The sequence below is a fragment of the Musca domestica genome, unplaced genomic scaffold (assembly GCF_030504385.1).
Source record: "Musca domestica strain aabys unplaced genomic scaffold, Musca_domestica.polishedcontigs.V.1.1 9, whole genome shotgun sequence".
Classification (NCBI taxonomy): domain Eukaryota; kingdom Metazoa; phylum Arthropoda; class Insecta; order Diptera; family Muscidae; genus Musca; species Musca domestica.
The window spans coordinates 22,197,104-22,213,772 of NW_026712435.1; the positions used below are offsets into that span (position 1 = coordinate 22,197,104).

Sequence of the window (16,669 nt, forward strand, 5' to 3'; positions counted from 1 at the left end):
CACATTTTCGGTTGACAGTGTAATTAATAACTTATTTTTTTGAGATTGGGCGCCAAATTGTCTCACAATATATCATTTTAGTAGGATGGTAATAAAGTGAAAACTATATAAAGCACAGATGAAATGAGATTTTTTCCAACTAGTTTCAACGTATCATGTAGTTTAAGCATAGTTTAAATAGTTTAAGTTGGTTGAAATTCAAAAAAGTGGTTTTTATACCCACCACCATGGAAATAATGGTATTTTCAATTAGTCATTCCGTTTGTATCACCTCGAAATATACATATTAGACCCCACAAAGTACATGCATTCTTCATCACCATAAAAAATTATGTCGATTAAGCCATGTCTGTCAGTCTGCGGAAATCACTTTAGCTTCCGAACAAAAAAAGTAGATCGATAACATTTTACTCAGAGGTGTATTTGGTCGGTAGAAAATTTGGAATTTAAAAAAGAGGTCCACGTTTTTGGCTTAGGTCCCATATAACTAACGCGCAAAATTAAAGGTTTTTTGGGTGTTATAGTCATAATTTCAAACCGAATTTGCTGTTAATTGGAAGTTTATTTTTGCCAATATGTAGGAAACATACTTGCGAAGCACCGAACATATAGGTCCAAGTTTTGGTATAGACCCCATATAACGGTACATTTGGATATTTGATATTTTGATGATTTGTGTCACCAGAATTCTTTCAAATTTGGTATTTAAAGTTTGTAATAGTTACTACAGGGTGAGATGAAAAAACTGCAACAAAGTCAAACGCCGTAATTTTTACAATTTTTTTCAAATTTTATTGAATGAAAGCAAACAAATAAAAAAGCAGCTAAGATACCCTCCACCATTTGGAAGGAATTTGAAAAATCTCAAAAAAGAAAAAAACTTCCGTAAACTGCCACTTAAGTGAAAACTGTTAAATGTAGACTATACCAAGACGTGGACCTGTTTACGAAATTTTTTGTCATAGGCTGTAGTACCCATTACGAACTTTAAATACCAAATTTTAAACAATTCTGGCGAATAATGTCACTAAAATCATTGTTATAAATACGAAATTTGTTACAATTCCGGTGAATAATGTCGCATAAAAATGCCGAGTATTGGGAGTATATGGGGGCAAGACGAAGACGTGGACTTGCATACAAAAATTTTTGTCATAGGCTGTTGTACCCATTACGAATATTAAATATGAAAATTGAAATAATTCCGGTAAATAATGTCGCTAAAATTATGGAAATACCGAATGTTGGAAGGTACCGTTATATGGGGGGTTATACGAAAACGTGGACCGACATGGCCCATTTAGAACTTAACCTGCCTACTGGTACACTATGCATGTATGCAAAATTTTAGCCTTCTATCTCAATTCGTTTGAAACATAGCGTGATTACAACAGACAGACGAACATCGCTTGAAATTTTACGCTGATCCGGAATATATATACTTTGTAGGGTCTATTATTAATATTTCGAGGAGTTACAAACGGAATGACAAAGTTAATATACCCTTCATAGTATGATGAAGGATATATAAACTGCAACAAAGTCGAACGCCATAATTTTTATTTTTTTTTAGTTTTATTGAATTAATGCAAAAAATGTCGGAAATACCATCAAATTTTATAGTAAGTTTAGATTTGTTCGAATTGTTCACCTTTGGCACGAATTATGACCTTCAGACGGCCAATGAAAGCGTGACACGCTGCCCGAATGTTGCTCTGCGGTATTTTGGCCCATTGCCGGCGAAGCGCTTGCTTGAGGTGGTCGACACTTTGGTATTTTTTAATGCCAACCTTGCTTTCCAAAATACTCCAGACACAATAGTCCAACGGATTGATATCCGGAGATTTTGGTGGCCATTGTGCGCCGGAAATGAAGCGAGGAACGTCATTTTGTAAACATTCTTGGTTGGTGCGTGCTGAGTGCGATGGTGCTGTCCTGTTGGAATGTCCAAGGCTTTAAGGCATTAATACACCCTTTAGAATATTTTCGCGATAATATTCGGCATTTATTCTAATGCCACGGTCGATTAATACCAGCAGAGAGCGACAATCGGCTGTTATGGCGGCCCACACCATTAACATGGCCGGCGCTTGAGTTCTGGTGGCGAACCGAAAGTGCAGCTGACCTCTTTGGCAAGTAAACACGATCATTTTGTTTGTTTACAAACTGCTGAACAACGAATGTTTTCTCATCGGAGAAAACCAAATTCGGCAGTTCACCACTTTCGGTCAAGCGAAGTAACTCTTTAGCTCTTTTGATTCTATTTTCTTTCTGTTGCGGTGTAAGTTCTTGCACTTTTTGGAATTTCAATGGCTTTACCCCGAGCTCGTTTTTCAATATTTGCCGAATGGAATATTGCGATATGTTCAGCTCAAGGGCCATTTTTCGGCCACTGCTACACAGGTTTCGATCAAGTCGCTTCATTACTTCCAGTATCACGGTAACGAGCAATGGTGCGAGACACAACAGATTCATTCTCATTTAAATGCTGGAGTGCTCTAACGATAGCCACTTGTGGTTTTCCAGCCAAATATAAAGAAATCACACTATCACGCTTGAATTCCATCACCAATAACTTTTTTTCTGGAAGATTCTCAGCAAAATGCTTTTGTACGCTTGTAAACAATATAATGGGCTGTCACTGAAATAATTTTAACAGCTGTCGGACAAGTGGCTTAGAAATGCCAGCAGTCTGAAATGGGTTACAGTTCTTTCATCTCTGCCTATACAATCCAATAGAAATCTTATTTCCCAATTTCACGATTTGAACTCTTGTGGCTCTCCTAATAATTTATATTGTACCAAATTTAGTACACAAAAGTACGAATTTCCAAAACTACCTACACTCCTCAGTCCTAGAATACAATAATGATCTTATATCCGCATTTCAGAATTCCAGCTTCATCGGTTCGCCGAAATCGAAATTGTACTAATTATAGTACCATTTAGTAATTTTCACGCATATAAGTACGCATTTCGAAAACTTCCAGTAATGTTGATTTAAAATTTCAGAATTCCAGTTCTCTTATCCGTTCCTCCAAATTCAAATTATACCAAATTTAGTGCCGTTTAGTACTTTTCTCTTGTTTTTAGCTTTAATAGTTCACATGATTCGATATGGTACGAAATATAGTTCATTTTAGTACTTTTCCCACACTCATAGTGCGAATTTCCAAAAACTCTTCGGTACAGCTATCATACACTTGACCCTTTGTATTTGGTTCCTCAATACAAAGCATACCATATTTTTTCGTTCTGTTCGCACCGTTCTAGTAGGAATATCCAAAAACAAAGCCTCTTCAGACACCATTGAACCACGAGTGACCCCTGGCCAAAATTTCAAGATTCGTCTGGATGTTGATGAATCGTTGAGTTAGTCAGTCAATTACTCTAGTCTTTTTTATACCCTCCACCATAGTATGGAGTTTGTCATTTCGTTTGTAACACCTCAAAACACCTTTTAGACCCCACAAAATATATATATTCTTGATCAGCATAAAATTTTATGCCAACTCAGCGATGTCCGCTCGTCCATCTATCCGTCTGTGGCAATCACTCTAGCTTCGGAACAAATTTAACTAGGTTGATGAAATTTTACTGAGATTTGTCTTTGATCTGTATAGGTCCACGTTTAGGTATAGCCCCCATATAACCCTACCTCCCCATATTCGATAATTTGACGATTTTAGGTACAATATTAACCGGAATTGTTTCAAATCTCGTATTTGCATTTCACTACTAGCCTATGGCAGAAAATTTTCTATGCAGGTCCACATCTTCCTATAGACTCTAAAATAACTGTAATTCCCTGTATTCGATATTTTTAAGATCCTAACGGATTTTTTTTTATTTTTGTTTTTTGAAAATAACCAAATTTGTTACAAATGGTGGGAGGCATTCAAATTTCGGCCCGACCAAATTTATTGCTTTTTATCTTCTCTTATTATATATTTGACCAATCCTCTATTTTATTCGACGTTACTTATTACATGGTAATGAGAAAATAAAGTTATTTTACCTTGTAAAATATTTTCTGTAATACATCTATAATAAAATGAGAATGCTGTTTGGTAAGTAGTTACTCATGACAAATTGTACTTAACAAACCCCTTATTTGGTAATGAGATTTTTTGTGTGTAATGTTAAATAAAATTAAGTTATACGAAAGCTTCTTTTCCTAATAAAAAACCCTATTTTTATTTTCAGGATTGAAATTGACGATCAAATTGCCAAACCCCTTAACTTGGCTAACTCTGCCGTCTTACGCGCTGTAGAGGAAGAGGAGCAGGAAATGAAATGTGGTAAGTCTATTTTTATTTGTGATCTATAGTTAAGTAAATATTTTCAATTATATCCTCGGCAGTAAAATTCCCTAATTTTATTGGTTAATATATATTTTATTGGTTAATTGGCATTTTATTGTGATTTAAAAAAATGTGTTAAAATTCCTTACCAAAAGCTAACTCATATCCACTTAAAGTCTTGTTTAAAATGTGTGTATGTATGAAGTGTCCTTAAAAAACACTGAATCGAGTTTATTCAGTTTCTCCGAGCCATTATTTTATCTAACTAGTTACGACGCTTTTGCTATATATTCCATAACTGCGGTTCGGGATCTCGACGCGACAATTTTAATTCTGGTGGCAACATTCAAAATCCTACATCTGAATTTCGACTTTTGCCCTTACATAATCTTTGTTATAGAATCTAAAATCTATCAATATTCCAAAGTGCACTCAAGCTATTATCGTTGACAATCACTTTTTTTTTTTTGTATTTCTTTGACATTAGTTTGCAGCAGCCAACCCACATTAGCCAGCTTGTGGTGAAAGTTTTTCAATAAATTCTCGATTAAATGGAACTTAAAAATTTCCCAATAAATATGTACAGTCCTTTGTTGAATAGACGAATCAAGTTTTTATTAAAGGATCGATACAATAAATTCTATAAAGTTTTTTCTTTCTTATTCTTCTTCTTCTTCTTCCACTTTGTCATGTACATGCAGACGATACTGCACACGTATTTACATATATTCTTTCTATTTTTTTTTTCATTTTGTTTAGGAAAACCACATTCAATAGTAGATAGCAAAGCAATTAGAAAATTATTTAAGGGCTCAGTTGTAGTTCTATGCAAAAATTTAAAATTAATAAAGAAAATGAAATATCAAATTACCATTTTTTGTGGAGAAAAAAATATTTTTTTTTATTATTTCATAGAAAAATAATTCAGGTGGAGATTTTTTAATTAAGTTACAGATTAGCTTAATTGATGTGCAGTAAGAGGAAAATAATTTTAAAATATATGAATTCTTGCAAGCATATCAAAGTTCAATGCATCGCACATGGAGGGGGTAGATACCCAGCGAACATTTGAGACCCACATCGAATAACCCATTACAAACTTAAAGAAATTATCTTCCCCAATACCAAGAAGTGAGTAAAGGCGGCATAGAGTGTTAGCCTAGACAGCCGATGGGTGTGACTTGGAAAATTGGAGCAATAAGGCTACAGAGGTATATTCATTTGATACGACTAAAACGTGTCTCATAGACATAACAGTTTTAGACCCTAGTCTCTCTGGACCAAATCCGTTTCAAGACATTTCAAGGCGATCTATCGATGTCCGTCCGTCTGTCTGGCTGGTGCTACGATAATTCTCGATGGAAGTATTCGATTAGATCGAGTTCGAAGATGGGCAATATAAACTACTCCTTCTGGTACCTCCCCATAAAAGTTCAAAAATTTCAAAAAAATATTTTACTGCTTAGAACGGGAAAGGTAATCCGATTTTGCTCCATCTTTGCAACTCATAATATATCAGTGCTAGGTCAGGTGCAAAAATAGACTATATCGGTCCACTCCATGAAGTACCTCCCCATAAAAGGTAACATTTTGATGTAAGAGTCCGATTGTCTTCAAATTACACACATCGCTATATTTTTAATAAACCAAGGTATTGTGTGAAGATATATCGGTCCACTCCTTCCGGCACCTTCCCCACAAAGAGTCAACATTTTGATTATTCACGAAGCTCATAAAATACGAAATTAACATCCGATTCCGATTTGGCGCGTTTCGATATTATCATCAACACAAGCTCTATTATAAAGATAGTAGAGATCGGATCATTCCTTCTGGTACTTACTCACAAAGGGTCAAAATTTTTGAATATTCATGAAGCTCATAAAACGCGAGATTAACATCCGATGCCATTCAGGCTAGGCACATCTCAATATTTCTATCAACACAAGATCAGTTATAAAGATGGTAGGGTAACCCTTTGGTAACTCCGCCACAAAGGGCCAAAGTTTTGAACAACCAAAACAATCATAAAATCCGAAATAAGCATTTGGTACTCTTCATATTTTATTTGATGCCTTTCTTATGACAAATACATTTTTAGAATATGTTGACATTGAACGATCCCTTTGAAAGAGATTCTAATAGAAAGGACCAAAAAGAACTCTTTAGTGACTAGTTTAAAGGTTAAATTTGTTGACTATCATAATCCTCAAATTGTTATCTATAATATTATCAAAGTCGCTGTATACCTAAAATGCGCAGATTCCGAAAACTCTTAATCTGAAAATTTTAACAAGTAAAACGACATTAAGTTCTGCTGTGCCGAACTTCTAATAACCTCCATAATTGGGTAAAAAAAAAATTATGCAAAAGTATCTGGATTTAAACGTGTTCCAATTTAAACTACAAACACCCGTAGGATCGGTAGGAGAATGATTGGAGCCATTATATGGCGACTACAAATAGCAAATTTCACACAAATCTATTAGAAAATATGGCTTAAATTATCAAAATACCGAATATCCGATGGAACCGTTATATGTGCGCTATAGAGCTAGAACCCATTACGAGCTATTTTTATATGAGTCCATAGAAAAATGTGGGTAAAACAATCAAAATACCGAATATCGGAGGTACTGGTATACGGGGGCTATACGGAAACGTGCACCTATATGTACAATGTTTCTCCATCGGAGCTAGAACCAATACGAAATACAAATAACTTTTTTATATAAATTCGTTGAAAAATGTGGTAAAAATCGTACCAAATATCGGGAGGTACCCTTATATGGTGGCTATACGAAACGTGGAACTATGTATAAAATGTTCCACCACCGAAGCTAGAACCTATAACTACAAATACCAATTTTAATGCAAATCCTCAAAAAAAATGTGGCTAAAACCATCAAAATACCGAATGTCGGGAGGTACCGTTATATACCTATATAAAACCAATGTTCTGTCACCGAAGCTGGAACCCATTACAAACAACTAATAGCATTTTTTTCGACAAAGCTTTGAAAAAATGTGTCGAAAATCATCCAAATACCGATTATCGGGAGGTACCATTATATGGGGGCTACACCAAAACGTGGACCGATATATATATCTCATTTTCAATACCAACCATCCTATACACAAAGCAAACAATGGTACCAAATTTTAAAGCCCTCATCAAAGAATGTGAGCTGTGTCGTGGCTTTAACAGACAGACGGACATCGTTAAAATTTTATGCTGATTATGAATGTATATTTTATTTTATGGGTCAATGACGGAAATTTAGGGGTGTTACAAACGAAATAACAAATTAATATACCCTCGTTTCCAAGGTGGAGGTAATAAAAATGTGGTGGAAGGAAAATGCAAACTTTCCAAACGCCATATATACATACATTTTTTTTTATTTCTAGCTCTTCTTCTATAACCTGCTCGATTTTTCTGGTGATCATTGAAAAAAATTATTTTGTAGCAGTCTTATTACTTTTTTATAAACTATTTTTGAGTCCGATAGAATAATATTGATAGAATATTTTTGTTTTTGAAATCTTGAAAAAAAATGGATTTATTTTTTGGAGGTATCGAAATAGAGCAGCGTATGTTGTGTGAGCACGGTATTTTTCAAGCTTTATATCAATTTTTTATAAACTTAGGAGCTCAAATTTTGATTCTGAAAACAGAAAGTCTTCAATAATGCAAAAAATGCGATTTATTCGTTCTTATACTTCAAAAAATCTGCTGGGAGAGAAAACTTCGCAGCTAAATCAAAAAAATAATTAATCCCTTTTTAATGTTTGCGAATTTAAATACTTCAAATGAAAAGAAATGTTTTTAAACATTACAGCCTTAAAATGTGCTTCAATTTTAAATGTATGCATCTATGCATGAACGTTGTTCTAGTTCTTATCTACCGAACATCAAACCTACCATAGTAGCATTTTGGAAGTGTCAAACCTGTCATAAAGTTGGTAGAAAAACTATTTTCTTTTTTTTAGTTTGTTTGTTGTCCAATGATTTTAGATTTTACCTACCGAACAACTTTTGGCAACACTATGATGGTGAGACATGTTCTGTAAGACGTCGTTTTGTCCTGTTTTGTTTCTATTGTTGTATGTCATACCAAAATTATGCTGCAAGCCAAAGCATGGTCTCAATGATGTAGATTTCATAGTACCAAGTTAGAAAGTATCAGCCGAGTGGCAGACAGTTATAAACCCTTAGAATGTGGTTTGGCCTTCGTTTACTTAGAAGGCGAGATGCAAAATTTGGGATTTTCAAAAAATGTCGGCGTTCATATAAATCCAATCTTCACATTCGATATAATCTGGGCAGAAATATTTAACTTCATTCGGTCGGTATATGGCATCTTTACTCTGGATCTAGTGTTGGTAGAAATTTTGGGAATGTAAAAAGTTTGCGGAACATCGGATTCGTTTTTCCTCATTTATTAAGAGTGGTGAAAACCCCCAGTAGATTATGAAAGTGAAGCTAAATAAGTAAAAAAAACTGTAAGTACGGCCGGGCCGAAATTTGAATACCCTCCACCAATTGGAACGAATTTGGCAATTATCAAAAAAAATCAGTTAAAAATTTTGTTAAAATCTTAAAAATGCCGAATGTAGCCGTTATATCGGGGTCTATACGACGACATGGACCTGCATAGACTACTTTTGTCGTAAGCCATTACAATATTCAAATGCAAAACTTGAATAAAAAAATAGGTGAATTATGTAGCTAAAATCACCAAAATGTCGAATATAGGGAAGTGCCGTTATATGGGGGTCACACCAAAACGTAGACCTGCACAGACAACTTTCTGTCCAACGCTGTAGTATCCATTATGAACTTCAAATACCAAATTTAAAACAATTCCGGTGTATAATGTCGCTAGAATCATCAAAATACCAAATATCGGAAAGTGCCTTTATATGGGGGCTATACGAAGACGTGAACATGCACAGACATTTCCATTACAGGTCAGGCCAAAGAGGTCAGCTGAAAATGTGCACCTTCGGTTGGCCACCAGAACTCAAGCGCCGGCCATGAAGTGGACCGCCATATTAGCCGATGGTCGCTCTCTGCTCGTATTAATCGACCGTGGCATCAGAATAAATGTTATTAAATATTATCGCGAAAATATTCTGGAGGGTGTATTAAAGCCTTGGGCACGCAAACATTTTGGCCGCAGACCTTGGACATTTCAACAGGACTCAGCACCATCGCACTCAGCTCGCGCCACCCAAGAATGATTACAAAATAAGGTTCCTTGCTTCATTTCCAGCGCACAATGGACACCAAAATCTCCGGACTATTGTGTCTGGAGTATTTGGAAAGTGTCGATCACCACAAGCAAGCGCTTCGCCGGGAATGGGCCAAAATACTGTAGAGCAACATTCGGGCAGCGTGTGCCGGCTTCATTGCCCGTTCGAAGGCCATAATTCGTGCTAAAGATGACCAATTCGAACAAATCGAAACTTATATTTGATACTATTTCCGACATTTTTTGCATTCAATTAAATTTAATTGACTTTGTTGCAGTTTTTTTTTATCTCACGGTCCACGTTTCCGTATAGCCCCCTTATAACGCTACCTTCCTATATTCCTTATTTTAATGCGATATTATTTTTTTAGCGATATTGTTCAGCGTAGTGGATACTACAGCCTGTGACAGAAAATTGCCTACGCAGATCCAGGTGTTCGTATAACCCTCATATAATGGTACCCTCCTACAATGGTACCCTCTGGAATTGTTTCAAATTTCGGATTTGAAAATTGTTCTACGTATAGAACCCATATAATTGTACTTCCCTATATTCGGTATTATTATCGGTATCCTATTGGTATATGAATTTGAATATTTTCCTGATGAAAAATTGATATAATTTTGAAAAATGTAGAGTGTAAAAATTAATTATACTTATCATAATAAATTTAATAACGCCACTGTTTCCCCCCTTAAAATCAAGTCAAACTGTTTTGGCCTCTTTTTTTTTTTTTTTTTTTTTTGTACTCATAAAACTTTTCCTTTGGATTGTAAGAAAAACAATGACGCTCGCTTGTGCTCCGCATCAGAAACATATGGTGCAGATGTAACTTCTCAGGCCATACATATCATGGCGTAAATTCTGAACTCGGTTGGTTGTAACTTTGCTGCAGCTTGACACAAATGACACTTACTCGGACATACTTTGCGGTCAATTGGAGTAGGATTGGTGTCAGCACTACATAAAAATAAACAACAACAACAATTGCCATGACTTGTGGTAATTACATACTTTATACTCTTTCTCGAATTCACAACGAAGAAGTGGACAATTGGTTTCATCCTCTGGTCATTTGCAATTGATAAATAATTTAACAACAATAAGATAATTATCCAACCAATAATGAATATGTTTAAATGAGAAATTAATAAGAAGTTTATAAGCCAACGTCAACGTCGCCATCAGAAACGATTACAATAATTCTGTACGAATGTATGCTCTTCAGAGCTATGAGAAAGAAATTAAGTGTATTATTTATTGGGTATCAGATTTTTTAAGGATTGTTTCAGCAATAAATATTCGAAAATTATGTTCTTGGAAAAATAGAAGCAAACGCTATCTAAAAGTAGTTTTGCGGAGAAATAATGGTCAAAAAATGATGTAGGACTAGCAACAAACTCACTTATATTTTTTATACCCTCCACCATACATGGTATGGAGGGTATATTATGTTCGTCATTCCGTTTGTAACTCATCGAAATAATAATTTTAGACACAACAAAGTATACATATTCTTGATCAGTGTAAGATTCTAAGACGATTATGCTCCGTCCGTCCGTCTGCTGTAATCACGCTACAGTCAAAACGAATTAAAATAGGAAGCTAAAATTTTGCACAAATCTGTCTTTTGTCTGCAGACAGGTCAGGTTCGAAGATGGGCTATATCGCTCCACGATATCGTATAGCCCCCACATAACGCTACCCCCCAATATTCGGTATTTTGATTATTTTAGCCACATTTTTAATGGAATTGTCTGAAATTCTACAAAAGGAGTTCTTTGTAAGTACTTTACCCCCTGAAAGAGATATCGTATATCCCCCATATAACGGCACCTACCGATATTCGGTATTTTGATTTTGATTTCAGCCATATTTTCAATAAAAATAGATTAGAAATTCTACAAAAGGAGCTCCTTCTAAGTACTTTATCCCCTGGAAGAGAATTACCTATATAGGTCCGCAATATCGTACAGACCCATATAACGGTACCCCCGATATTGGGTATTTTGATGATTTCAGTCAAAATTTTCAATGGTATTTTCATGATTTTTGCGACATTACAGGGTGAGAAAAAAAACTGCAACAAAGTCAAACGCAATAATTTATACACTTTTTTTAAGTTTATAAAAATTGTCGGAAATGGCATCAAATTTTAGAATAAGTTTAGATTTGGCACGAATTATGGCCTTCAAACGGCCAAAGAAACTGTCACACGCTGCCCGAATGTTGCTCTGCGGTATTTTGGCTCATTCGCGGCGAAGCGCTTGCTTGATGTGATCGACACTTTGGAATTTTAAAGTGCCAACCTTGCTTTCAAAAATACTCCAGACACAATAGCTCAACGGATTGGTATCCGGAGATTTTGGTGGCCATTGTGCGCTGGAAATAAAGCGAGGAACCTCATTTTATAACCATTCTTGGGTGACGCGTGCTGAGTGCGATGGTGCTGAGTCCTGTTGGAATGTCGAAGGTCTGCGGCCAAAATGTTTGCGTGCCCAAGGCTTTAATACACCCTCCAGAATATTTTCGTGATAATATTCGGCATTTATTCTGATGTCTCGGTCGATTAATACGAGCGGAGAGCGACCATCGGCTGTTATGACGGCCCACCCCATCACTATGGCCGGTGCTGGTGTTCTGGTGGCCATTTCAGCTGACCTCTGTGGCAAGTAAACACGACTCGAACATTTACAAACTGCTGGATAACGAATTCGGCAGTTCACCACTTTCGGCCAAGCGAAGCAACTCTTTTGCTCTTTCGAGTCTATTTTCTTTCTGTTGCGGTGTTCTAGCACTTTTTGGAATTTCAATGGCTTTACCCCGAGCTCATTTTTCAATATTTGCCGAATGGAGTATTGCGATATTTTCAACTCACGAGCCATTTTTCGGTCACTGTGACGTGGGTTTCTATTAAGTTGCTTCTTTTTTAATTTTCGAACCATTTCTTCTGATGTTGCTGTTTTTTTCCGTCCACTTCCGTGACGTCGGGCTACGCTACCAGTATCACAGAATAGGTAACGAGCAATGGTACGAGACACCGAAGATTTATTCACATTTAATTGCTGGAGTGCTCTAGCCACTTGTGGTTTTCCAGCAAAATATAAAGAAATCACACTATCACGCTTGAATTCCATCACGAACAACTTTTTTTCTGGAAAATTCTCACCAAAATGCTTTTGTACGCTTTGAATGATACAAATTACTTATGCAGGACCACGTCTTCGTATAGCCCCCATATAGCGGTTTTTTATTTGAGCGGTATATTTCGACGGATTGTTTTTTTTTTTTTTTTTTTGAAATTGTTCAAGTTTCTTCCAAATGGTAGATGGTATAAAAAGTTCGAACTTAGCTTTTTTTTTACTTGTTTTCATTAGTTAACTGCCTGTATACAGGTTAATTTCGTAAATGGGCCATGTCGGTTAACGTCTTCATATAGTCCCCTATAACGATATCTCCTGATATTCGGTATTTTGATGATTTTAGCGGCATTGTTTTAAATTTTGTAGTTGAAGTTGGTATAGGCTGTAGAAATGGCTGTATATCGCCATATAACGATACCTCCCTTTATTCGGTATTTTGATGATATAAGCGACATTATTCAACAGAATTGTTTCAAATTTAGTATTTGAAGTTTGAATTCGGTACCACAGCCTATGACAAAAATGTACTTATACAGCTCCATGTCTTCGTATAGCCCCCATATAACGATTTTTATTCAATTGGTATTTTTCAACGATTTTTTTTTTGAAACTTTTCAAGATCCTTCAAAATGCTGGATGGTATTAAAAGTTCGGCCCGGCCGAACTTAACTGTTTTTTTTTTTACTTGTTTAGCACAGATAAGTATATTTTTGTTTATTCCTCAAATAGCAAACTAAATATCAAGACCTTCTCCATAATCTTCATATGGAAATTTAATTATAACCTACTATTTGGTAACTGTTTTCTCTTGCAATTGTTTTCAACCCGATGAAAGTAATCCAATTTTCTACAAACCCATATCCTCAAATAATTAGTATCTTTCCAACTTTTGTTTTATGCTGTGGCACTCTGTATGGGGATTCTTTTTACCGCTTGTAGGAAAGTGCTAAACTTTTGTCGAAGCCAAAATAAAGAAAATCATATGAATGCTAATTGGAAGAAGTGGCTAGATGGAGTACTTAAAGTTATAATAGATTGCTGCAAGTTAAGATTCTTGAAAATACTTGTGTTGTTATTTTCGCATGTGCTGACTCCAATGGGTAAAATAAGATTGAATATATAATATTCTATGGAATCATGCCATCTAAAGTACTCCTGAATTTATCCTATCATATGACTATTCAGCAAATGACATAAACTGGACTTATGCAATAGTTTAATCTTCTACATTTACGTCATATACCTATGCCTTGTTTCGCTGTGTGGCTCATGCAACATCATCATTCATCCATCCATCTGGATCGATTGAAAAATTGACTTTATTGTTAAATCATGTTGAGAACAAAATTTCTAAAAATTACATTTATCCAACTTCCGAACGGAACATAAACTAATATCAAGATTATGTTATCGAGTAAATATTTGCTGAGACAATATTGATGCGTACTTTGTAAAGGCCATTCAGATTGTAAAATATAAGCCACAGAATTGAAATCATCTTTTCACATGGATGCACAACATATTTCATATGATGTATATTAAGGTGGCTCGATTAGAAGAAGCAAACACTTCAAACTCGTAATCATTTGTTTCGAAGGGACTGAGGAAGTAATAAAAAAAATAAATGAGAAATTTTAAATTTAGATAAATATATAGGTGCATACTGGACGAATTCTCCAGATGTTGCAAACGGAATGATAAAGTTCTGTCACCATCTTATGGTGGATTAATGCAATTAAAAAAAGTTAGAAAGTATTAGAAATGTGGGATAATTTTTACAAAATGTTGAAATAAACATGAGATTCCAGATACGGTGGAACGATGTATTTCTATCTTCTGATACTCATAAAAATATTGGTATATGCAGAATTTAATGAAACTTGAACAATTATGTTCCTTATGTTCCTTGTGTGGGGAAAAATAGAAGGAGTGGTCGATACATTCCATATTCGCAAGAGATATCTTGTTGAAAAAAAAATGAGAAATATAAATATTAACAAGTTAAATAGTATCAGTCAGTTTTGCTGGCAGATCTATACCCTCAGCCAATGTTCGATTATTTTGACTTCAGTTATGATTATTCAAAACGTTGGTTCCGAAGTAGTTGGCCAACATTAACCAATTCGAATCTAACCTAAAACTGATATAAATATTACAACGTGCCAGACGTGGACTATATCGACTACTTCCTATACTTTATATGAGATATGTGCAAATTTTTGGAAAATGTGTAAATATTCGTGAGGCAACAGATAAAGCCGACCGAAGTCGACCATTTTCATACTTCACCTAATACAAGTAAAAATATTGATATGTGCAAAATTTGAAGGAAATTGAACATTTATGTCCAATTTTATACGAAATCATCAACTTCGATAATTTACATATTCATATCAGATTTCTGGTTAAGAGAAATATTTTGCGATTTATGAAAGAAATAAATATTGGAAATTTTGACCCTTTGTGAGTGAGGTACCAGAAAGGGTTCCTAGATATATATCATCTTCACAACACATTTTTCGCTAGCAAAAATATTTGCATGTGTAAAATTTGAAGAGAGTTGGATGCTTTCTTCGAGAGTTTTATTTTTCAAAATCTTTAAACCTATGTGGGGGAGGTCCAGAAGAAATTGTTCGATTTCTGCCACCTTCATAACAGATATTGTGTTGATGGAAATATTGAGATGTACCAATCGGAGTAAATGAAACGGAATGGAATCGGATGTTAATGAATATTCAAAATTTTGTCCCTTTGTGGGGGAGGTACCAGAAGGAGTGAACCGATACATCCCACCTTAACCAGACCTAGGGTTAATAAAAATATTGTGATGTTTGTAATTTTCAAATTACAAATTGTCCATTTTCGCACCTGAACTAGTCTGATGCAAATATTAGGATTTTTAAAGTTAGAGCAAAATCGGATCCTCCTTTCTATTTTTGTGCAGTAAAATATTTTCTACGAAAATGTTGACATTTTGTTGGGGAAGTAGACCTAGGGTCTAATGTCAAATAATATATACCCTCTGTAGCTATATGACTGAGGGTATAAAAACTGCCAAGTCCATTCTGGATGAAATTTGAATACCGTCCACCAGAGCACTGATTTGCTCATTTTCACTAGGGAGTGAAACTTTCTTGCGAGAAGAAGTGTTCGTAGAATGGAATTTCTATATGGGGTTTGCTCTTTCCTCTTTTGAATTGTGTAGAAGCAATCCCAAATCGCTCCTGTTTGAAAATTTAGAGTGGAAGTCGAATCGCTCGAAATAGAGCTAGAGTTAGCTTTAAGAGTGAAATCGAGTAGAATTTTTATTCGCTCTTATTGAAGCGATACCGAAAATAGAGTATGTTCGATTCTTCTTCTACTCCCAGGAGGGTAAAAATCCTTCAATTTCTTCGGAATTCTGCACTCCACCATTTAGAAAGTAACACTTCTGAAAATATGTCCATACAAGTCAATTTGGTACTGGAGCGGATGTTATCTAATATAAAGATAAAATACCAAATTTCTAAAAATAAATTGACTAAATAACCTTAGATAGATTCCATACAAATACTTGGAAAGCTATACGTTTTCAAACTAAGTTAATCCCTTAGGAAGTCAGAGTGACTGGTCCGTTTTAAATTGTCTTAGAATTTTACACTGATATAAAGTATAAAGTATATATCGTATATACCCTTTCATTTGAAATTGTTTTAGAATCTTACACTATCAGGTATATGTTCTGCATTTTACTAAAATATGTTTTTCATGAGTTACAAATGAAAGGAAATATGAAACAAGTAAGCAAAGGCTACAATCGAGCGGGGCCGACCGTTGAATACCCTACAACACTATAATAAATGATACAGTTTATATAGGCGAGATACTCGAAAGAATTCCACAAGATATTGTGACACATAATAAAAGAAACCCATCAGGTTTCGTTCTCTAATTTTCGAATAATAGCAACTTAAACTAATTTGC

General features: G+C 35.1%; 1 protein-coding gene across 12 annotated transcripts in view; it reads left to right on the forward strand.

The window, feature by feature from the left end:
• LOC101889956 (uncharacterized) overlaps nucleotides 1-16,669 on the forward strand; it is a 414,061-nt gene that overhangs the window by 206,246 nt on the left and 191,146 nt on the right. For all 12 annotated transcript variants that reach the window (XM_059131782.1, XM_059131781.1, XM_059131786.1 and 9 more), the window contains one exon: nucleotides 4,207-4,301. In XM_059131782.1, coding sequence (XP_058987765.1) covers nucleotides 4,207-4,301 — 95 coding nt within the window. The remainder of the gene's footprint in view (nucleotides 1-4,206; nucleotides 4,302-16,669) is intronic.